This window comes from Bufo bufo, chromosome 3 (assembly GCF_905171765.1).
Source record: "Bufo bufo chromosome 3, aBufBuf1.1, whole genome shotgun sequence".
NCBI lineage: Eukaryota > Metazoa > Chordata > Amphibia > Anura > Bufonidae > Bufo > Bufo bufo.
The window spans coordinates 489039783-489064325 of record NC_053391.1 but is presented as its reverse complement, the minus strand read 5'-3'; the positions used below and the strand labels follow the sequence as shown (position 1 = coordinate 489064325).

Here is a 24543-nt window from a genome sequence, read left to right as displayed (position 1 = left end):
GGTAGCTACCAACACTCCCTGTCCGTCTTCTATAAGTTGTTAGTTTCGCCCTCATCGGATTTCCACCCTCCATATATCGACCAGTGGTCCTCTGACCTGGGAATGGATAGTCCCTTTGACCAATGGCCCAGACTATTCCGTTTTAGGCATAAATCCTCTATAGCTAGCAAATTCCAGGAAGCAGGCTACAAATTACTATCTCAATGGTATTATGTCCCAACTGGCCTACACAAAATGTTTCCTTCAACCTCCCCATTGTGTTTGCACTGTGAATTAGCTAAAGGTTCACCGATTCATAACTTCTGGCATTGTGGCAAGCTTGGACAGTTTTGGGAAACAATTCATAGAACTCTCACTAAAATCTTTCCATTCTCCATACCTAACACTCCAGTTTTTTTAATTTTTTTGTTATTTGTTTCTCTTCCCCTCCATAAATCAATCTAACAGCATTTGATAAGCACCGCTTGGGCATGCATACCGGCTGTTTGTAAGTCCCCCTCCCCACCTTTTGTAGATCTCTGGGTTCACAAGGTGGAAGACCTCTGGAGAATGGAGGAGCTGACAGCTCTTTTGAGACATGCCCCGGAGGCCTTTATTATCTCTCGGACCCCGTGGATTATGTTCTAGGGCTCGGCAGAATAACAGGCTCTGTTGGCTTAGTGGAGACTTTGTGGGTGTCTTAATAGATCTTCTGGAAGCATGTCCCCCCCTAACCCCTCCATCCCTTTTTTTATGCTGTTCTCCCTCCCTACCTTGTTTCCTCATGTTTCAGGTCTGTTTCCCCTCCCTTGTCCTTGTGTTGTTTGTCTACCTCATGTTTATTGATGGCTTCTTGATTCCAATTATTATGTTTCCAATGAAATCTTGTGCCCTTAGTTCGCTAAGGTATAATATTTTGTTAATGTCTTTCCAGTGGCTTCTCTGTACATTTGTATTGTACCTACCATTATCTTCAAGTTATTAGATATCGGTATCTGTTTTATTTTCTTCAAGAATATTTTAAAAATGAATAAAAAATAAATAAAAATTTGATTCGGCCGATTTGCCGAACTTTGACAAGAAATTTAAATAGTTATAAATTAATTTGTCACAAATCAGGATAAATCAGGTATGCCCAGGCCACTCTGCCTAATCATATTCATCCCACTTGGTGCCCCAATCTCAGTGTGAAGTCTTGGAATTTAAACTGCAGAGAGATTGCAGGGTCAGTGTATTGCCATGCACATTACATTTTAATGCACCCACATTCATAGTTCATCCGTTCTGTACGTACTTTGCCGTCAGTATTACAGGTGTAATTTCAGTGAAGCCAAACACCTGTGCACACCCCTGCAGGGACTGTGTCCAAATGGCTCCTTAGTGGAACAAAATAAAGAAATGGAGGCAGTGTCAATAAAGTAGAGGTAAAACAAAAATGTTCTTTTAATGCATGTTGTGGCAGTCCAAATGCATGCTTTTTAATCCCTAGCTGTAGATTTACTGTTACCGTCTGGTCTAATTTATCATCATGGACTTAACCTTGCAGTGCCCCAAGACTCAAATAGTGGCCCCATGACGAAGTGGGGAGGGTGGCAGCAGCAGGGGCAGTAAAAGTAACAATAGTGGCCCCATAGCAGAGTGGGGAGGGTGGCAGCAGTGGCAGTACCAGTGACAGTAGTGGCCCCATGACAGAGTGGGGGGGGGGGGGGGGCGGGCAGCAATAGTGGCAGTAAGGCCGTTTTCACATCACTATTTATTATTCCGTTCTTTTGATCCATCAAAAGAACAGAAAACTAAAAAAAAGTGAAGCCTGTACTTTAAGCATCTATAAAGCCTCTTTCAGATGGTCAGTATTTGTAAGCTAAAAACAGGAGTGGGTCCAAAACAGAGAAACACTTCACGTTTGCATGTCCAGTAGTCTAGGAGATCTTGGATCATGGGTGACAGGGTACAGTCCAAGTATGCCACCACCTGCTGGTTGAGGTTCTGCTGCATGTCCTTCTGCTACTGGGTGGTTTCTTCAATAGGCGGCATCATAGACTCCAGACTGAAGTTGCATCCCTCTCAGGTGGTCTAAAAAATGCCCCCATTTTTGACCGGTAGTGAGTGTCTTACAATGTGGATAGGCAGTAGTCATCCCTCCTGACAATGCGGCTATCACTACACAAACATGACAGCATGCTTCTGGCCATTTGTGCCTCCCTGTCTCCATCTCCACTGCATACTGCCACAGTCTGTCAGAGTCATCTGCGTAATATAAAATTCCTGGGAGTTTATTTCCTCCTCCACCTCTTCCAGTTCATCCTCCTCAGGGCTCAGATGGCCCTAAAATGTAGGTGCCATGCCTTCTGTCCCCTCGCCAATCAGATTTGTCAGCATCCCCTCCAGGACATAGGGTGGAATGACATCATACATCCTGTAGTTCTGCCGACTGACAAATAAAGTGGCCTCCTCAAAGAGCCTGAGCAAACAGCACGTGTCAAACATGAGCTGCCACTGGCTAAGGCTCCTGTCACATCACCGATTCTCCTTTCCGTTCTCCGGCTCCGTTGAGGAGCAGGAGAACGGAAAGGACGGATTCTGCAGATAACTGAGACCTAACTGAGCGTAATGGAGGCTAAAGACCCCATACTATTAAGGAATCATAGAACCTCCTAGCACATGTACGACGATTACTTTACTAGTGCACTACTGATGGTCCTTTGGACCTATTTACGTCTTTTTTTCATGTGCCACTAATTATATAAAACTTTACTTTTATTTGTGTCTATTTATTAAAACTACTTTAACCAAAAATACTGTAACACATAAAAAATCCGCAGTGGTCACAGATCATCTCCTTTGGGTTGAGGTTTGCTGCTGTTTATTGTCTCTCACAGCAGCATGTGTGCTAGTCTCTCCAAGACACTATTTTTCTGTGTTTCTACACTTGCTGGATCGCTATACTAGCTATAATTTACTCCTCTTGAGGAGTTCCCTCTCTGCTAACCACTGTTACTAAAATCACACACACATAGAGCCCCTGCCTCCCGACATTCAGGGGATCGTGCAGGTATTAATGTAACAGAATAACTAAGAATGTAGCAGCAGTTGAAGAAGTAAATGTGGCAATATATTAGATCACACCATTAATACTGAGGCACAGTAAGTCTACTTATAAACTAACACATTAACTATGAATGTGGCAGCAGTTCAACAAGATGCACACAGCGATATATTAGACCGCTCTTTAATACTGAGGCACAGTAAGTCTACTTATAAACTAACACATTAACTATGAATGTGGCAGCAGTTCAACAAGATGCACACAGCGATATATTAGACCGCTCTTTAATACTGAGGCACAGTAATTCTATTATAAACTAACACATTAACTATGAATGTGGCAGCAGTTCAACAAGATGCACACAGCGATATATTAGACCGCTCTTTAATACTGAGGCACAGTAATTCTACTATATAAACTAACACATTAACTATGAATGTGGCAGCAGTTCAACAAGATGCACACAGCGATATATTAGACCGCTCTTTAATACTGAGGCACAGTATCTATATATAAACTAACACAAACTATGAACAGCATCAACAACAACACAACAGCGATATATTAGACCGCTCTTTAATACTGAGGCACAGTAAGTCTACTTATAAGCTAACACATTAACAATGAATGTGGCAGTAGTTCAACAAGATGCACACTACAATTCCACTAAATCTGCAGTGTTCCTGCTGTGTCCCTATACTCTCTGTACATTCTCAAAAAACTACAATCTTCCTGTACACTACCTATACAAAATGAATCTATTAATAGCTTTCTGCACTACTGTCCTTAGTCCATTAGCGCCTGTCAAGTCTTTACCTAAGCTCAGCTCACGGTGAAATGGCGGAGATTGCTAAGGATGAGGCTTTTATAGGGCTGTGACATCACAGTGGAAGGCCATCTGTGGATTGGCTGGCTGCACAGCATTATGGGTTATATCGCATTACTGGGCTTCTTACCTTCACTTTGTAACATGTGCAGCAGCCAATTTAGGGGGGAAAAAACTGTTTGTTACCACAAAGTACAAGGAAATTCGGATTCGTGGCAAATAAATTTTTTCCCAAACTTCGGAACAAATTCCACTTCAGATGCTTTCATTCATTCAATGCTACCTGAGAGTGAACAGACATCTGCAAGGTGCTCACATCCTTTGTCACGGACTCCTCTTCTGATACAATTTGGGTGGGGCTGTGATACAGCATCTGAACATAGATTGGCTATTAAAGATTCCTGGAAGGATTCTAACTATTGGTGATAGTGAACTTTGGTGATAATGGGTTCAGGTGTCACAAGGACCCCTTCATGTACTCCTAACCTGAGGAGAGGCCATCATGTAATAAAAAGTGGACAACCATTTTAAAGCCAACCAAGCATTTTAAGTGTATTTATCAGTTACGGCACATGCACTCCCATGTGTGCTTTGTAATGCAGGAGAGAAATATTTCTTTCATGGAAAAAATACTTAACTTATACTTCACAAAAAGGTTACACACTTCAATACAGTACTTACGAGACTATACGGTAAATATCTTCAGATCTTCCTTTACGAAGACGCAACAACCATGCCCCTGGATTGGCCTTCAACTGGAAATATCCCTATTGGATAAAAATAAGAGCTCAGATCTACAATAAAAGACCTTCACATTGCCTAGGCCAGTGTTGGCTAACCTCTGGCACTCCAGCTTTGGTGAAACTACAACTCCCAGCATGCTCCATTCATTTCTATAGAGTTCAGAAAAACAGCCAAGCAAGTGTGCATCTTGAGAGTTGTAGTTTTACCACAGCTGGAGTGCCAGAGGTTAGACATCATAGGTCTAGCCCATGTTTGACTCATCCAGAAAGCTTTGCATTATACATTTCTTAATATTTTATTTATATAACATAGCCTGTAGCATATGAATGCGCTTTCCTTTTAAATAGTGACTAAAATAAAAAAGTAAATATAAGTTCTTTTATATGCTGTGTGACACAGTGAGAGGCTTTGTCTGGCAAGTCAGGTATTTTCCTCCCAGCAGGTGCTGCTGGGCTGATTTACAGCCAGGTGAGGTCAAATACCGGACCGGATTTTAAGTGCTGATCCGGGTTTTGGCAGCACCTGGCTATCCTTAAATAGGCAGCTGGGCTCAGAAGCGAGGTCTCTGTGTTGGGATCTGGGAGCCTTGTGTCTGGAGGAAGGCTTGCTACCTGTTTGCCATGAAAACAGGTTGGTGCTGCTATCAGCAAGGACTCTTTAAGGCAAAACTGCTGCAAGGTGTGAATTAACACCAAGACCGCAAGGTGACTTTTTGCTTGATTATGACTGCTTGTTTTGTCACTTGCCTAAAGTGTGAATAAAACACTGAACTGTTTGATCCAAAGAACTTGCTGTTGCCTCTATACTGCGTCCGCTAATCCTGTCTACCAGAGCGAAACCCCACAGCTGTAACATAGTAACATATTTTATAAAGCTGAAAAAAAGACATAGGTCCATCCAGTTCAGTCTGTTATCCTGCAAAGTTGATCCAGAGGAAGGTAAAAAATAAATAAAAATAAAAAAATATATATATTTTTGAGGTTGAAGCCAATTTTCCTCATTTTAGGGGAAAAAAATCCTTCCCGACTCCAATCAAGCAATCGGAATAACTCCCTGGATCAATGACCCTTCTCCAGAATTCTGGTAACTGTCTTCCAGGGATGCCAATAGCAGGCCGCAACTCCACCCGGGAGTTTTGATCCGTGCAAAAGGGAAATGCAGGGGTGGCTGTGTGGGGATCAGAAGCGACGTGGGAGCCGGGGTAAGTATAACCTATATGAGAGGCCTGGCCAACACTTCCCTCCACCCTGCCGATCAGCTGTCTGAAGAGAAGGCAGCATTCATACCAGCGCTGCCTCTGCTCTGGGGACGCCATACTTGTAATTACACCGGGTCACCACTGAAATTGTTGCATTGAGCAGGTGTAATTACAATTATGGCATCCCCATTCACTTCTATGGGATGGCTCTGTCTGTTCCAAGTGAATACTACACAGCCGTTCCATAGAAGTGAACGGGGATGCCATACTTGTACTTACACCTACTGACCACTGCAATTGCTGCAGTGACCAGGTAAACGGAGCAGAGAAGCTAGCACTGCTCTTCAATCAGCTAATCTGTGGGGGTGCCAGGAGTCGGAAACCCGCTGATCTAATATTGATGATCTATCCTGAGGATAGGGCATCAATAGTAAAAAGCAGACAAACCCTTTAAATTTTCTACCATTTACAAATTTGAAGAACATTTTATGGTCACTTTAACTCTCTTTAGCAAGGAGCCTCTCTGTCTCCAGCTTGGCTACCTTTTATCTGTTGCTTACATATTCTATTTTTTTTTTTTTTTGCAGTTCTTCGCTACATTCCTGTCAGTAATTTGAATGTTTGCTTTTTGTCATTTATTGCCTTCTCATTTATCAACATTGTGTTTTTTTTTTCTTCTGGACCCTTTTATTTCCATAAGGTATTTATCGCTCACAATAAGACTTTAGGATGTTTTTAATAATATCCATTTTGTGGTTGTATTTTTATATTATTGAGGAAGTTGTCCTGGTTAGTGAAGCTGAAGGACTCTCTAAGCTGGTCAAATTTAGCTTTTCAGAAGTTTAGTGTTTTTGTGCCTCCCTAAAAAAAAAAAAAAACGCTTTTGAATGACAATTGGAAGTCACCATTTCTCAGGTGTCCCCCAACCTGCACGTCTATTGTTCTGTCAGGTCTATTAATACTAAGTCCAGTTGGATCCTGTACCAGTAGGGAAAAGGGTTGTTTCCTTTATGAGATCCAAAGGTTTCAGTTTCCCAGTCTATATCTGTGTAGTTGAATTCCCAATAATACCAACCTTATTATAATTTGCCACTTCATCTATCTCCCTTAGTAGATTTTCTGTGGACTCAGTTATATTAGGTGGCTTATAAAAAAAACCTATAAGTATTTTATTATTTGTTTTTCCACTATATATTTCTACCCACGGTGACTCCATGTGTTCCCTCACTTAGATCTTTCCAGAGTGTGGGCTTTAGAGAGGACTTAACATGAAGACCCCTTTCTAAACAGACGGTTACCCTGTACGTCAACGACCAAGTCATAGTTATCATCCAGCCATGTCTCAGTTATTCCCACTATGTCATAGACCTCCTCACAGATCACTAATTTCAGTTCACCAATTTTATTAGTCAGACGTGTGGCATTAGTATACATACAGTAGAATGTGTAGAGGATCATGTCACCACAGAAGCTAATGTAATCCAGATATTACATACAGACCAAGTGAAAGTTGTACCTTCATTTGAGGTTTCCACTCTTACAAGTTTCCACAGATATGGCCTTCCTTATAATTCTTTTTGGCAGAAAGTAAAGCTATGAGGCTCAAGAAGACCATTTTTTTTAAAAGATGATTTTTTAAATACTTTCTTACAGGATGTATATCCTATGAGCTGACATGTGGCCATTATGTGACTGTGTTGTGAATTGCAGCCTGTGAAGGGTGTTGCTGACATGTCGTGGTATTACGTTGAATTTGTTTCATGAGCAACTGGAGTAGTTAACCAAATTCAAACTAGGGTGGAGGACACATCTTTTACACCACTGGTTGACCATAAGTACAATGGTGGGCACCACTACTGTAAAGATTAGGAGTGCACACCAACGTGCATAGATCCATACACTAAACTTTAAGAACACATGAACCATGTGGGATTTCTTTCCAACATGGTAATCCAAAAGGACTAATCAGTCATTATTTGGTTAATTTGTACTGTCTTATTTATGGGGCAATTTATGTGTTGACACTGTACTATTTGTATTGCTTATTCAAGGTAATAATTATTATTGCTATATTTTGATTATGCATGTGTTATTGTATCTAAAGCGACCCAACTAGTTCCAGGAAAAAAAAATACAATAATCGGAGAAAAAAATATCACTTACCTGGTGCCCACATTATCTTTTCAGCTGCAGATCTGCTCATTTCTAAACTTCTCTTCACTCATCCAAGATGGCTCCCCGCTTCTCAAACTACCTGATGCACACTGTGCAATTGGTAGACCATGTCACTTCCTGTTGCCCTCAGATTGACCACCACTGGTCATGTGAACAATTCTGGCCAATCTGAGGGCAGGGATGGGCAAGCAGGAAGTGCCTTGGGATTATCAAATGCACAGTATGCATCAGGTAAGTCTGAGATGGGGTGCGGCCATCTTGGATGGCAGAAAATTTGGCAGAGCTGCAGCTGAAAAGATGCAAAAGAAGATCACCAGGTAAGTGTTCTATTTGCTCCCCAGTTAACCTCTTAATAGTCACGTTAAAATTGGGAAAACCCTCCCAAAAATTTCACTTTTTTATTGTAGATTTTTAATGTGTCTGCAGTAAATATTGTTGGTGCACAACTCAGGGGACATGATTGCATTTTTAACCCCTTAGTGACATCAGTAATTTTAGCCTTATGGACCAAAGATATTTCCCCCCTTTGTGTTCTAGCAGTCATAACTTTTCAATTTTGCCGGATTAGTTGTACGTTTTTTAGGAACCATTTGGGGGTATATATAGTGTATTAAATAACTTTTATTATTTTATTTTTAGGAGGAAATTTTTTTATATTATTTTGTGAATTTTTTTTACGGCGTTCACTGTGTGGTAAAAATAATATACTTTTATTATCTGGGTCACTACAATGATGATAATGCCACATTATTGTTTTTACAGTTTTTTCTCTCTGCTTGGACTTTAGCTGTCATTGTGGTCTTGTATGAGAGCCTGGAATGCCAGCTTGCACGTTTCTATCTGCTACCATTTAGGAGAAAGCAGCATCTAAAGCAGCCCTCCACTTTCTGCCAAAGCCCAGCTCGGGCAGAACAGTTAAAGAGGACCTTTCACTAGTTTAAAAACTAAAAACTAACTATATCAGTGGGCAGAGCAGCACCCAGGGGTCCCCCTGCACTTACTAGTATGTCTGGGCGCCACTCCGTTCGCCCGGTATAGGCTCCGGTGTCTGCAGCTCCCTCTGTTGTACTGGGCAGAGTTTTTGTATTAGGGTTGTCCCTTGCTGCAGAGCTGGCCAATCGTAGCGCACAGCTCATAGCCTGGGACTCCCAGGCTATGAGCTGTGCGCTACTATTGGCCAGCTCTACAGCATAGGAGAAAGAGACTCCTGGAGGTTCCCCTGGGTGGAGCCTAACTATGAAGATACCGGAGGCTATACCGGGCGAACGGACCAGGTATAACAGAAAGTGCAGGGGGACCCCTGGGCACCGCTCTACATGGCTGTATAGTTAGTTTAGATGTTTTATTCTGGTGAAAGGTCCTCTTTAAGTACTTTTCCCACTGACCGACCTGGACTCGGGCAAAACAGTTAGGTGGTTAATGTGATTTTTTTCACTTGAACCAGATGGTCAAGGACAGATGTTTTTAGACTGGTTCCATTTGGTTTAGTGAATTTTGGGGTTTTGAACCGTATTCTCTGCATTTTGTGCAGTGTTTTAATGACTGTACTTTTAACTTGTATTGCTTATCTGTGTTGTATTTACACTCCTATTGATTCAATTTGATAAATTGAGATGCTGTTCTGTTCATACAAGTACTTTTACTAAAATTTAGTTTTTGTCCAACACTGAACATTATTTGTTTTTCAGTTAGAAGTTCAGTAGGATCAACACTCATTTAAAAGCAGCCAGATTTATGGTTTCTTTTTTTCTGATACAAAGGTCCAAATGCCCTGAATAGACATATGACTAAATGCTAAAAATCTGGCTTCTTCCAGCCAACACTATGGGAAGCTTAAAGGAAATGTGTCACCAAAAATGTTATCTGCAAGTTAAAACTAGATAAGAACACATCTGCTTTTTCCTAATCTAATCTGTTTTTATTTTCTGAGTGCAGATTTTTATTCCATTTCCTGAACATGATTATCTTGCCTGAGCTGTTCTTAACAGCATTTAGAAAGCATTAAGAAAATTGCTTTACGGCAGTCCCAAGGTCCATAGGCACAATGGACAGGAGGGGACCTCATTGACTTCTATGGGAGAGCTTCTGGGCATGCTCTGTGACCTGTACAGAGGTTATTGTACAAGGAAAAGAATAGAAAAGCTTTCATTATTACCTACTGTGAATGGTGGATCCTGTCTGAGGCTACTTTCATATCCGTGTTTTTGCTGGATCAGCAAAAAACGCTTCCGTTACTGATAATACAAACCGTCTGCATCCATTATGAACAGATCTGGTTGTATTATTCTGTAACATGGCCAAGACGGATCCAGTCTCTAAAAACCATTGTAAGTAAATGGGGACGGATTCCGTTTTCTTTTGTTCAGAGAAAACAGATCAGTCACCATTGACTTACATTGTGAGTCATGATGATCCGTCTTGATCAGCTTGCAGCGCTTTTGTGTGCATCAATGGGAATGCAATGAAACAGAACCGAAAGCATTCTGGTGCACTCAGTACCCTTCAGTTCAGTTTTGTCCCCATTGACAATGAATAGGGACAAAACAGGAATCGATTCCCCCCCATGACGAATCTCAATAGCGGAAAGGAAAACGCTGATGTGAAAGTAGCATTATCTATACACATGAGTGATATCATTACAGGCAGGATTAGAATTATAGATATGCAGATAACTGCAGTAAAGTGATCTGTACAGACCAAGAAGTGGCGCCTATTATTAGGCTTAGTGGCCAGTGCGAAAACTGCAGGTTTTTTACGTGTTTGTTGAAATATAGATATTGACATGGAAAATTTAAACTAACATCACCAAAAATTCATGTAATTAGGTGGGGAGCCTTTGCTTCACTGTGGGCCCCTTGCCCCACAGGCCTCATAAGCAGCTGTGTGGTCCGTCTCTATTGAGGTACACCACTGCTGGAGGTTCTATGCTGGTTACATGACCCTCTATCAGCAGCCATTTATTGACAGCACAAAAGACCAAGCAAAGAAGGGGGCATAGGGGTGGGTGATATGGCCTAAAAATCTATATTGCGATATAATTTAAACATGTGCAATATGCGATAAATATCGCGATATATTCTATATTTCGGGGGGGGGTTAAACTTTTTTTTTTTTTTTACTTTTTATTTAATAACTATTAGCCTCCTTAGGGGCTAGAACCCTTGTCCTATTCACCCTAATAGAGCTCTATTAGGGTAAATAGGACTTCACACTCTTCAGTAGTGTCCTGGCTGCCATGGTAACCGATCGGAGCCCCGCGATTACACTGCTGGGGCTCCGATCAGAAGCTGCCAACCTGGGGCCACTGCCACCAATGATTTAATTGTGTGGAGGGGGGGGCGGCCCGCGCTTAATATAATACTTAAAAGAGGGGGAGTAGAAGGGAGGGGCTGTGGCCACTGTGCCACCAATGAATATGTTCTACCACGATATGGCGATATAAACGAAATCTCTATCGTTGGCCAAATTTATATAGTTTTTATCGCATATCGTCTAGATCGCCCACCCCTGGGGCATATCTCATGAAATAAAATAAATCGAACAGAATTTCAACAAAGGCTATTTTAGTAAATGCCATATAATGATCTTGCAAATACATCGGTGAACAGTAACCAGAAAGTGGCTTACAAGTTCACTTAGTAAGGCTTACAATAAAGGAGTTCACCCATTTGGGGCATTGATGCCATATCACTCGGCTATTTCAGGAACTCCTATAGTAATGAATGGAAAGTATGCGTTGCATGTGTGGTGAGCTCTCCTTCACTTCGGGGTCCTGTTCTGGAGACAGGAGAGGGTCCCAGAGGTGGGATCTGCAACTATCTACCTGATGGTATATCCTAGCGATAGGCCATCAATGTTCCAGATGAGAATACCCCTTTAACACAGAAGCAGGAGGCTTGAAGAGATTTGCCACCATTTACCCTTTAAAATCCAAGTGACAACTCTTTCTAAACTTATTAAACTGAGATAAGTATTTTTTTACACAGCACTGGTACTTGCAATAAAATGTGCAAATAAATGGTAATTTGACCAGACCTTTTTAGATTCTGGACTCTGTTCTATGTTTTTATGTGTAATACATGTCAGATTATCCCCCTGGATTGCTAGCAGAAAATTGCTTATTGAGCTGAAATCATTGTAACAGATTCATAACCCCACCATACACCATGGTGATGCTTGCTCGGTATCTGTAAAAGTACAACAATTTCCCTGTATTGTTTATTTACATTTGACTAAAGAGCAATACGGCAAACCATCCACGCAAATAAAAGCATAAAGTACATACTTATCTAATGTAGGGGAATAGGAAGAGATCCAAAAACCATCATGTCTGTGCAGCTGCAATCTATCATATGGTGAAAACAAAGTAGCATTATAGCTATGAGGTCAGGTTTGCTATTATTGCTGCTCTGCTGAGTAAGCGGTTACAAATGTGTTCTCCAGGAATATGAGACAGCAAATCTGGGACACAACTAGGGCAAAGCTGGAGCACCATTAGGATAGATTACTCCATGCTGCATAATATAAAATCCAAATCTGGTATTTTATCTAGTCACATGCTGCTTAGCCAAGGGGTTTTAAAGGAAATTACTAACCAAAAGTTGCCACATTTAAAATTTTAGCCAAAGTTTGTTAGTTAATGATATTTTAACAAATAGACATTCATTTTGGTTGCCCCTGCATTTTTGCAAACTGGAACAGGATTTTGGTCGTCACTATTGCAGTAATTTATTTTAGTATAAGCTGCTAATAAAGTATCCGTTTTAGAAATCAGTGTGAGGGTGCTCACACATGTTCAGGTTTGTTATGCAGTTTTTGAAGCCAAACCAGCAGTATATTAAAAAAAATTTAGAAGTAAAATCTGTCCTTAAAGGGTTTCTGTCAGCAGGAAAATAGTTATTAACCTGGCTGACATAAGTGATGTACAAATGTCAGCTGAACATAACTATATTACTGCCATCTCACTGCGTGCCGCCGTTATTGAGAAACAAACATGCAAATGAGCCTCTAGGAGCGGGGGGGGGGGGGGGGCGCTGCTCCTGCTCCTAGAGCCTCTGTTCTCCCACCTCTGGCCTTGCGCTGCTACACTTGATTGACAGGGCCAGGCAGCGCTGGTCTCCTCTTCCCGGCCCTGTCTGCCGTGGAAATCTCGCGCCTGCGCCCGTCCCGTTTAGTAATCGGTGCAGGCTCTGTGAGTGAAGGCTTCAGCTGGCGAGCGTCCTTCACTCACTGCGCCTGAGCCGAATACTGAACGGGATGCGCAGGCGCGAGATTTCCACAGCAGACAGGGCCACAAGAGGAGACCAGCGCTGCTGGCCCTGTCAATCACGTGTAGTAGGGCGTGGCCAGAGGTGGAGAACGGAGCCTCTAGGAGCAGGAGCAACGCCCCCCCGCTCATAGAGGCTCATTTGCATAGAGGCTCATTATAAAAGTTTTTTTTTTTTTCTCAATAACGGCAGCAGGCAGTGAGATGGCACTAATTTAGTTATGTACAGCTGACATTAGCACATCGCTAATGTCAGCCAGCTTAATTCCCATTTTTCAGGTGACAGAAACCCTTTAATACTTTCTCTCCTTTTATGATCCACACCTGATTGTTGACTTAGGGTACTTTCACACTAGCGTTTTGTTTTCCGGTATTAAGTTCCGTCACAGGAGCTCAATACCGGAAAAAAAAATGATCAGTTTATCCTAATGCATCTGAATGGAGAGCCTTCCGTTCAGGATGCATCAGTTCAGTCCTCTTACGTTTTTTGGATGGAGAAAATACCGCAGCATGCTGCAGTTTTCTCTCCGGCCAAACATACTGAAACACTTGCCAGAATGTCGGATCCTGCATTCATTTACATTGAAGTGTATTAGTGCCGGATCCAGCATTAAGTATTCCGGCAAAACGGATCTGGCTTTCCGGTCTGTGCATGCGCAGACCTTTAAAAGTAAAAAAAATATTAATACCGGATCAGTTTCTCCGGATGACACCGGAGAGATAGATCCGGTATTTCAATTCATTTGTCAGACGGATCCGCATCCGGATCTGTCTGACAAATGCCATCAGTTTGCGTCTGGATTGCTGGACCTGGGAGGCAGTTCCGGCGATGGAACTGCCTGTCGGAATCCTCTGACGCAAGTGTGAAAGTACCCTTAAAGTGTCATTGTACTTTCACACAATTTAATTTAATTGAATAAAGAATAGTGTAACTAGCTATTTCTAAATCACTTAAAAAATATTCCTGCATCCACTTGAAAAAAAAAACATCATGGCCACAAACGGGGTCTTAAAGGGATTCTGTCACCAGTTTCTTACCCCCTCCATTTAAAAAATATGGTTATGTTCATGGAGCACTAGCGATTCCTAATGTGGTCTTATAACAGAAATCCGTAGCTCATTTTGTCTAAAAAACGTTATAACTAACCTGTCATTCCATCTCAAAAATGTGCCCAAGGGATGATCATGTCTTCCAGATGCCGCCCGTACCCGCCGCCGTTTGTGCCCAGCTCCTCCTTTGCTGTCATCAGCGCCGCCTCAGAATCCTTTGCTACGCCTCCGGCTCTCCCTCTCTCCCCCCTCCTTCTTCTCTAACATCCCGCGCGTGCGCACAGGCCTGTGCCTGATGCGCCCGTGCGGACTTCTCCCGTTCGGCTTTATGGAGCGAAGTGCGCATCGCCGGGAGTTGCCGCAGGCGTAGCAAAGGATTCTGAGGCGGCGCTGATGACAGCAAAGGAGGAGCTGGGCACAAACGGCTGGCGGGTACGGGCGGCATCTGGAAGACATGATCATCCCCTTGGCACATTTTTGAGATGAATGACAGGTTAGTTATAACGTTTTTTAGACAAAATGAGCCTACGGATTTCTGTTATAAGACCACATTAGGAATCGCTAGTGCTCCATGAACATAACCATATTTTTAAATGGGGGGGTAAGAAACTGGTGACAGAATCCTTTTAAATCCATCTAAGTTGCAGTACACTGCCTGTTGTCAGACAAGTTCTGTCCCTTGTGACAGAGACTCAGAAGATAGCTCACAGGAAATAGGGGCGTGTCAGAGTTAGCTGAGATCCTGAGTTTGCTAAAACAACTGCTTCTACACTGCTTCTGAACATCAGAGAAGCCTCTTGCCTTTCTGTAAGTGTAATTTATCCCACTTATCTGTTCTGTGAGCTCCGGAGCTGAAAACAAACATATATGGAAGTAAGGGAAAGGAGGTCACGGCAGTACAGTGCTGTCAGATTCCACAGAAGGGATATGCCTCCTGCTTCTGAGTGAAATGCATCCAGCTGTGCAGCTGAAACGGGGAATACTATGGCTAAAACTAAAACTAAAAACATTAAGGAAGCCCAAATATAACTGTTGATTCACAATAATGATTGTACAAAAGCAGCACAGCCATTATGTAAACTTTTTGAAAAACTGTGAAGATATTGTGAAAGTGAGGGAGAATAATCTAACCAGTAGCCACAACTTACTGCATATGACTGTATACATTTTCTAATTTACCTGCTTTTGATTGTCCTTACAGCCAGGATCCTCTTGCCTTTTAAAAATCCATGATTGCTCAAAATTAAAAAAATTATTTTGTACGCTCAAATACGAGCTTCAAAATCATTGTAAAAAATGTAAAAAAATATACAAAAATTATAAAAGTTTAAATCACCCCTCTTTCCGTATAATAAAAAAATAAATACCTAAAAAACTAAAAATATAAACATCATGGCTATCAACGCGATCGCAAACGCCTGTACTATTAAAATATTTTCCCAATACGGTGAATGGCGTAATGGAAAAAAGGGTCAAAATTGACAATATGCCATTCTTTCATTGTAATAAAATGTGATCAAAAAGTCAAACACACTCCAAAATGGTATCATAAAAAACAACAGATTGTCCTGCAAAAAATTAGCCCCACACAGCTCAGTGTATATAACAAAAAAAAATTATAGGGGTCAGAATATGGTGATGTAAATATTTTTTTTCGCTTTTTCAAAGTTTAAATTTATTTTTACACTATTTAGGCATTAAAAAAACGATACATATGGGGGTAGCACTGTAATCGTACTGACCAAAAGAATGAAGGGCATGGGTCAGTTTTGCCACAAACAGAACACTTGGAAACAAAACCCATAAAACGGTGGAGGAGTTAAAAAAAAATTTTTTTCCAATTCACCACATTTGAATTTTTTTTACCGCTTCCCACCACACTATATGCCATAATTAATGGTGGCATTAGAAAGTACAACTTGTCCCGTAAAAAAATAAGCCCTCATACAGCTATGTGAACGGAAATATGAAAAAGAAAAAAAGGAAGAAAATGAAAACGCAAAAAGGAAAAAACCTCTAGTATCCTAAGGGTAAATGGGATAACCCCTTTGCATGCTGAGAATCAGAAATATGCGGATGCTAGATATTTTTATAGAAATATAATTAACCCCTTCAGGGCAGATCAAATTTAAAAATGTTTTAATTTTATTTCCTTTCTGCATATATACACTACTGCATCTATGGGATGTTTACTGACTGCCTACAGCCTTCACAAGGCCCCAGGATGCCATAGTAACCAATCAAAATCCCACAATTTTGCCAAGGGGTCTCCAGTGCCTAGCATCTGAATGGTTAACTTATTGGGATCGAGTTATCTCCCACCCTAGGTCATTGCAGCTGAGTCAGCTGTATTACATAGCCGAGGCATTGTTGGTCTATGGAGTGGGCTCGCTCTATACACCACTCCCACACATTGGACGTACAATTACGGACAGGTGTGGGGAAGGGTTGAGGGTGTAACATATAACTACAGACCCTATAACAAAAAGGATGTTGCCCCACTCCACCTTGACCAGCTTTGGCAGAGGGTTTAGAATAGGAATACTTTATCTTGGTCTTGCTGTGCAATGTGACTTTGCGCAATTACACAGATAATGCACACATAGTCACAGTACAAGGAGTAATAAAAACTGTGATGTTACAACACAAAGTTTACACGGAGACTAATGTCATAGTGAATTAATCAACACAACATTACAGCACAGGAATCATGCACACAGTGATGTCATAGTGTAGAGATAATGTACACTGTCATGTCAAAACAAAGATTATTCAAATTATGATGTGAAAGTACATGGATCAGCTCCAGAAAAATAATTATGTAAATAGCTATGTCATAACTTAGCGATAATTACAGCTGTGATGTCACAGCCCATAAATAATTAACAAATTACTAGGAATATCAACTCTGTGAAGTCACAATACTGGAATTGTGCACAGTAATGTTACTTTACTTGAATAATTGGATAATTGTAAGGTGGTAGTGTCCCACCAGATATGTTACGGAGAATGGTTTAACACCTTTTTATTGGGATTGGAATGGTTCATGAGATGATGAATTGTATTTATCATGTAGAAGTCCCCTCCATCATAGGGTGCATATGAGACTGTTAAAGCGGTCATTGAGGAGGGTATTTTGATGAGGAACTTCCCTGATAAGGCAACGCTCATTGGACACATTCAAGCTATTTTGCAAATGGCGCATGACGGAATAAATGTTCGTTTTCTCTGTTATGCTATATGGATATAAAAGTAATAGTATATTTAAACGTCTGACCTATATTAAAAAGGATTAAAAAGTACTGACAGACTTCCTTTAAAGTACTGATTTCTTGTAATATAGGTACGATATAATAAGTGATAATACAGTATAATAAGTAACCCCACCAAAACCTCACTAAAAGACGCTTGGTTTTCAAGCTACACTGACAAGTGTGTAACTTATTGGAGGACCCACAAAACAGACATGGAATATTCAATCTATGAAAAATCTGTTACCCATGTGAATTTTAAACCAATCACGCGGCAGATTTCATAAGTCACACTAGGCAAATACTCACCAGGTTAGCCATCACTATAGTGTCTACCATGACTGGATCATTCTTCATGCCCAGAGTGAACTGGAGACCTCTAGGTGGTTGTCCTGTTGTCACATCAAAACAGTGTCCTTCCAGTAACAAGTATTCCAATTCATAGTTTGCGTTAACAATCCCTTCCACCTGGAAAACAAAAAATATTCTGCCATGTTTTCTACTAGCCAGTTACAAAAATACACTGAGTTTCATTTGTGAATACCATCGCAAAAGGAGGTATGGGGTACTGCACACCATAATCCATCAGGTCACTCTTTCAGGTCTGGTGATCTGAAATAATAATTCCTCGACAACCCTACTTTTTCTTTGCACCAATTTTAATTAAGATGTCTCTCTGCTCTATTACTACTGTAGAATTATGTAGAAAATAATATCTGTACAGGATCTGTAAAGCAAATCCGGACTATAGAGCAAATATGTTTTGAATGCAGATAACCTGCAGATATCACATTTGAGATTTCTTTTTCAATGGGTTTTGTCAGCAGCAAACTACCGTACATCGATGGCAAATGACAGGAGGACATCTGGAAGAATAAAATGTACTACATTACTGCAAAATGCATAAAAAAAGAAATAAAAAAACAACTACTGTGATTGGAACAAACAGGGAAGTTAATAAGCCTGTAAAGAGGTGAGGTGTGTTTTTATGACATGAGAGCATAAAAAATATTGTTGTTTAAGAAAAAAAGTTCAAAACGTGTAATTGCAGAAAAATGATTAACATAATGGACAAATCAGAAACAAGTAATGAAATTAACACTATCATAAGCAAGTTACCAAAGGCATTACCTGGGAGCTGGATAACAATGCTAAGGATATTTAGCCAATGTATAAGCTGCACAGCTTGTAAGTGTTGAACTGTAAAAACTGGTATGAGCAAAGATGGACAGGTATGCATGCAGTTTATTAAAGAGGTTTTCTAAGTTAAAGGGCTTTCCAGGATTGTCTATCCATTGCTGACACCGCCAGTGATTAGCCGTTTCAAGAGGTGGCAGTGCTGCTGCCTCCTTCTTGGCTAGAGAGGTCACGTTCAAAGATCAGTTCTATGATCAAGTCAATAGGTCTGGGGTGCAATACCAAGCACAGCCACTATACAATGAATGGCGCAGTGCTTGGTAAGCTGTGAAGCGGCGCAGCCTCTTCAAACAGCTGATCAGTGGCGGTGCCTGGTGTCTGAACCCCACCAATCAGATATTGATGACCTTGCATGAGAATAGATGATCAACACTATACTCAAGGAAAACCCCTTTAACCACCTCAGGACCGCCGTACGCAGGATTGCGTCTTTGCGGCGGTCCTGTTGTTCTGGGTGGACGCGCCGGTGCGTCCTCTCGCGAGACGCGAGATTTCGTGCATTGCCGGCCCGCGCATGCGCATCGCGGGCCGGCAAAAGTTAAAGAAGTATTTCGTCACCAGCCTGCCAGCAACGATCATTGGCTGGCAGGCTGGCGATTTTCAAAAAATCGAATCAGAAGCCAGATAACAGATCATATTAGTAAATATGATCTGTTATATGGCTTGTCTGCTCCTGTGCTGGTCCTTTTCGTCGGTTGGATCCAGCAGAGGAGCAGACTTCACAGTGAGTAGCACCAACACCACACTTTAGCCCCAGATCACCCCCCTGCACCCCAATTAACCCTTTGATCACCCCTTTGATCGCCCCTGTCAATCACTATTGAAAGGAAAAAAAGTGATCAGTGTAAACTGTCACTTTTTTTTTTTCACTAGTATTGGCTGTTAGGTTTTAGGGATAGTTTAGGCCCCTTGGTTAGGTAGTTAGCGTCAGTTAGCGCCCAGCCCACCGCACCGCAGTCACTTTTATTCGCTGATTAGCGTATCGCTAATCAGCATTTGTACTTTTATAGTATCTGTAAGTGATCAAAACTGATCACGGTCAGATCTATAATAGTATTAGTGTCACTTTAGTTCGCCCTCCACCCAAAACGCAGTGTTTGCCCGATCAGGCCTGATCGGTCGCCCACACGTGCGTTCACCCACGCCCGCCCCACCGCAGTGACAAAAAAAATTTTGTTTTTTGATCACTGCACATTCACTTTACACGCACTGCGGCGATAAAAAAATCAGTTTTGATATTTTTATCAACCGCAGCAGCCTCCGGTACTTCGCTAGCCTCCCCTTTGTAAGACAGGTTTGCTTTTTTTCTTGGGTAGTCTCAGGGAATACCCCTAAATTAAGTAGTCCAATGTCAAACAGGGGGTATTCTTCTGAAGAGGCCTACAGGATTCTGACCCAGTCGGATGAGGAGTGGGAACCCTCATCTGATGAATCTAGCGGGTCAGAATATGAACCTGTGGAAAGCAGTGGCTCTCTGACCCAAAGTTCGGACGAGGAGGTGGAGGTCCCTGGCAGCACCAGGCGTACCCGGCCCCGTGTCGCTAGACCACAGGTTACGCAGGATCCGTTTCAAGAGCAGCAGAGTGGGGCTGTCGCTGCCGGATCACGTGGTGAGGCATACACCAGCAGCGCAGCCCTTCCTGGACCTAGTACCAGCACTGCCGTACAACATGGTGACGTGGCGAGCACCAGAAGGGCAGTTGAAGCTGGTACGGTGGCACGTGCACTAGTTACCCCCGTCGCAGCCACCGCGCAGACAGGCCCGTAGAGCCCCTAGAATCCCTGAGGTGCTGGCAAACCCTGATTGGCAGTCACCAACTTCAGCCGCACCTGTAGTTCCCCCTTTCACCGCCCAGTCTGGAGTTCGGGTTGAGACGGCTCAAATCGGTTCGGCCCTGGGATTTTTTGAGCTGTTCTTGACTGCGGAGCTCTTGGACTTAGTCGTGGCAGAAACAAATCGGTATGCCACACAATTTATATCCGCCAACCCGGGAAGCTCTTATGCCCAGTCTTTCCGGTGGAAACCAGTCCAAGTTTCCGAAATTAAAATTTTTTTGGGCCTTCTCCTCAACATGGGTCTAACTAAAAAGCATGAATTGCGGTCATATTGGTCCACGAACCCAATTCATCACATGCCCATGTTCTCTGCTGCTATGTCCAGGACACGATTTGAGACCATCCTACGTTTTCTGCATTTTAGCGACAACACCACCTCCCGTCCCAGAGGCCACCCAGCTTTTGACCGGCTCCACAAAATTCGGCCCCTCATAGACCATTTCAACCAGAAATTTGCAGATTTGTATACCCCTGAGCAAAACATCTGCGTAGACGAGTCCCTAATACATTTTACCGGGCGCCTTGGCTTCAAACAATACATCCCAAGCAAGCGTGCCCGGTATGGGGTCAAATTGTATAAGCTCTGTGAAAGGGCCACAGGCTATACCCACAAATTTCGGATCTATGAGGGAAAAGATCAGACCCTGGAGCCGGTCGGTTGCCCTGACTACCTGGGGAGCAGTGGGAAGACAGTCTGGGACTTGGTGTCACCCTTATTCGGCAAGGGGTACCATCTTTATGTGGACAATTTCTACACAAGTGTGGCCCTCTTTAGGCATTTGTTTCTAGAACGGATTTGCGCCTGTGGCACCGCGCGAACTAGTCGCGTGGGCTTCCCCCAACAGCTTGTAACCACCCGTCTTGCAAGGGGGGAGAGGGCTGCCTTGTGTAACGAAGAACTGCTCGCGGTGAAATGGAGAGACAAGCGTGACGTTTACATGCTCTCCTCCATTCACGCAGACACGACAATCCAAATTGAAAGGGCAACCCGTGTCATTGAAAAGCCCCTCTCAGTCCACGACTATAATGCACTCATGGGAGGGGTGGACTTCAATGACCAGATGTTGGCTCCCTATTTAGTTTCCCGCAGAACCAGACGCTGGTATAAGAAGGTGTCTGTATATTTAATTCAATTGGCGCTGTACAATAGTTTTGTTCTCTACAGTAAGGCTGGGAGAACACGATCTTTCCTCAAATTCCAGGAAGAGATCATCGAGAACCTCCTTTACCCAGGAGGTTCCGTGGCCCCATCCACCAGTGTAGTTAGCCGTCTACACGAGCGACATTTCCCCAGTGTCGTTGCTGGTACCTCAACCCAACCGCCACCCCGAAAAAAATGTCGTGTCTGTAGCAGGAGTGGAATAAGGCGTGACACCCGCTATTTCTGTCCTGACTGTCCTGACCACCCTGCCCTATGCTTTGGTGAGTGTTTCCGGAAGTACCACACACAGGTACACCTAGCATAGGGATTGCATCTCACAGGACAGGCACACAGGGCTATTAGGGCCCTTTTACTCACAGCTGCTGCAAACCTCTCCTTTCACCTGGGATAAAGTGCATAATGTACTTCGCCACATCTTTGGGCAATTTGCGCTTTGCACATTGTCCCATGGGGAAGGAGAGGTTTGTTCTATAAAGGTAAAAAAAACTAAACAAAAAAAAAATTACCGGTAAGTAAAAAAGTTAAACGTTCAGTTAAAAAAGTTAAAAAAAAGTTTCTATGTTCTGTTCAACAGTTAATAAATTTATTGCGTTGCGGCCTGGTTTTTTCTTTTTTGTTTTGTTTTTTTTACCTTTCAGGTGGACCAACCGATCGACTAGCTGCAGCACTGATGTGCATTCTGACAGAAGCATTGCGCTGCTGTCAGATTACACGCAAGTCGGTGTATGCGGCGCTGCAAGACGAGATTTCTCCTCTGCAGTAAAAGATATGTTTGCCGAGGCATATGAGCTGAGGAGGTGGCGGTGTTCATATACTTTGGCAAACACTTTGTATATATAAAAAAAAAAATCCCGGCAATGATTTATTCATCCACATCGATTGATGTGAATGGAGAAATCTGGTTTGCCAGGGCATACGAGCTGAAGTGGGTATGGATGTTGGGCGGAGCTCCTATGTCCTGGCAGACGCCTTTCCCCTCCTTTTTTTTTTTTTTGGCAGAGATTTTTTCATCCACATTGATCGATGCGAATGAAGAAATCTGTGCCGTTCATTTTTTTCTTTCAGCCCAGAGGCTGAACGGAAAAAAAAAATCTCATTACCCGTATGCTCAATATAAGGAGAATAGCAGAAACTCCTAATGCTGGGCATACATGTAATGATTGTGGAGACCCTCAAATGCCAGGGCAGTACAAACACCCCACAAATAACACCATTTTGGAAAGAAGACACCCCAAGGTATTCGCTGAGGGGCATATTGAGTCCATGAAAGATTGAAATTTTTGTCCCAAGTTAGCGGAAAGGGAGACTTTGTGAGAACAAAATCAAAAAAATCAATTTCCGCTAACTTGTGCCAAAATTATTTTTTTTCTATGAACTCGCCATGCCCCTCATTGAATACCTTGGGGTGTCTTCTTTCCAAAATGGGGTCACATGTGGGGTATTTATACTGCCCTGGCATTTTAGGGGCCCCAAAGCGTGAGAAGAAGTCTGGTATCCAAATGTCTAAAAATGCCCTCCTAAAAGGAATTTGGGCCCCTTTGCCCACCTAGGCTGCAAAAAAGTGTCACACATGTGGTATCTCCGTATTCAGCAGAAGTTGGGGAATATGTTTTGGGGTGTCATTTTACATATACCCATGCTGGGTGAGATAAATATCTTGGTCAAATGCCAACTTTGTATAAAAAAAATGGGAAAAGTTGTCTTTTGCCAAGATATTTATCTCACCCAGCATGGGTATATGTAAAATGACACCCCAAAACACATTCCCCACCTTCTCCTGAGTACGGAGATACCAGATGTGTGACACTTTTTTGCAGCCTAGGTGGGCAAAGGGGCCCACATTCCAAAGAGCACCTTTCAGATTTCACAGGTCATTTACCTACTTACCAGACATTAGGGCCCCTGGAAAATGCCAGGGCAGTATAACTACCCCACAAGTGACCCCATTTTGGAAAGAAGACACCCCAAGGTATTCCGTGAGGGGCATGGCAAGTTCCTAGAATTTTTTATTTTTTGTCACAAGTTAGTGGAAAATGATGATTTTTTTTTTTTTTCTTACAAAGTCTCATATTCCACTAACTTGTGACAAAAAATAAAAACTTCCATGAACTCACTATGCCCATCAGCGAATACCTTGGGGTCTCTTCTTTCCAAAATGGGGTCACTTGTGGGGTAGTTATACTGCCCTGGCATTCTAGGGGCCCAAATGTGTGGTAAGGAGTTTGAAATCAAATTCAGTAAAAATTGACCTGTGAAATCCGAAAGGTGCTCTTTGGAATATGGGCCCCTTTGCCCACCTAGGCTGCAAAAAAGTGTCACACATCTGGTATCCCCGTACTCAGGAGAAGTTGAGGAATGTGTTTTGGGGTGTCTTTTTACATATACCCATGCTGGGTGAGATAAATATCTTGGTCAAATGACAACTTTGTATAAAAAAATGGGAAAAGTTGTCTTTTGCCAAGATATTTCTCTCACCCAGCATGGGTATATATAAAATGACACCCCAAAACACATTCCCCACCTTCTCCTGAGTACGGAGATACCAGATGTGTGACACTTTTTTGCAGCCTAGGTGGGCAAAGGGGCCCATATTTCAAAGAGCACCTTTCGGATTTCACTCGTCATTTTTTACTGAATTTGATTTCAAACTCCTTACCACACATTTGGGCCCCTAAAATGCCAGGGCAGTATAACTACCCCACAAGTGACCCCATTTTGGAAAGAAGACACCCCAAGGTATTCCGTGAGGGGCATGGCGAGTTCCTAGAATTTTTTATTTTTTGTCACAAGTTAGTGGAAAATGATGATTTTTT

General features: G+C 42.3%; 1 protein-coding gene across 2 annotated transcripts in view; it reads right to left on the bottom strand.

Annotated features, from left to right (window-relative positions):
* Positions 1-24543, bottom strand: part of UGGT2 (UDP-glucose glycoprotein glucosyltransferase 2) — a 499843-nt gene that overhangs the window by 165413 nt on the left and 309887 nt on the right. For both annotated transcript variants that reach the window (XM_040425306.1, XM_040425307.1), the window contains exons 28-29: positions 17845-18003; positions 4533-4618 (exon numbers count right to left, since the gene is read on the bottom strand). In XM_040425306.1, the coding sequence (XP_040281240.1) occupies positions 4533-4618; positions 17845-18003 (245 nt within the window). The remainder of the gene's footprint in view (positions 1-4532; positions 4619-17844; positions 18004-24543) is intronic.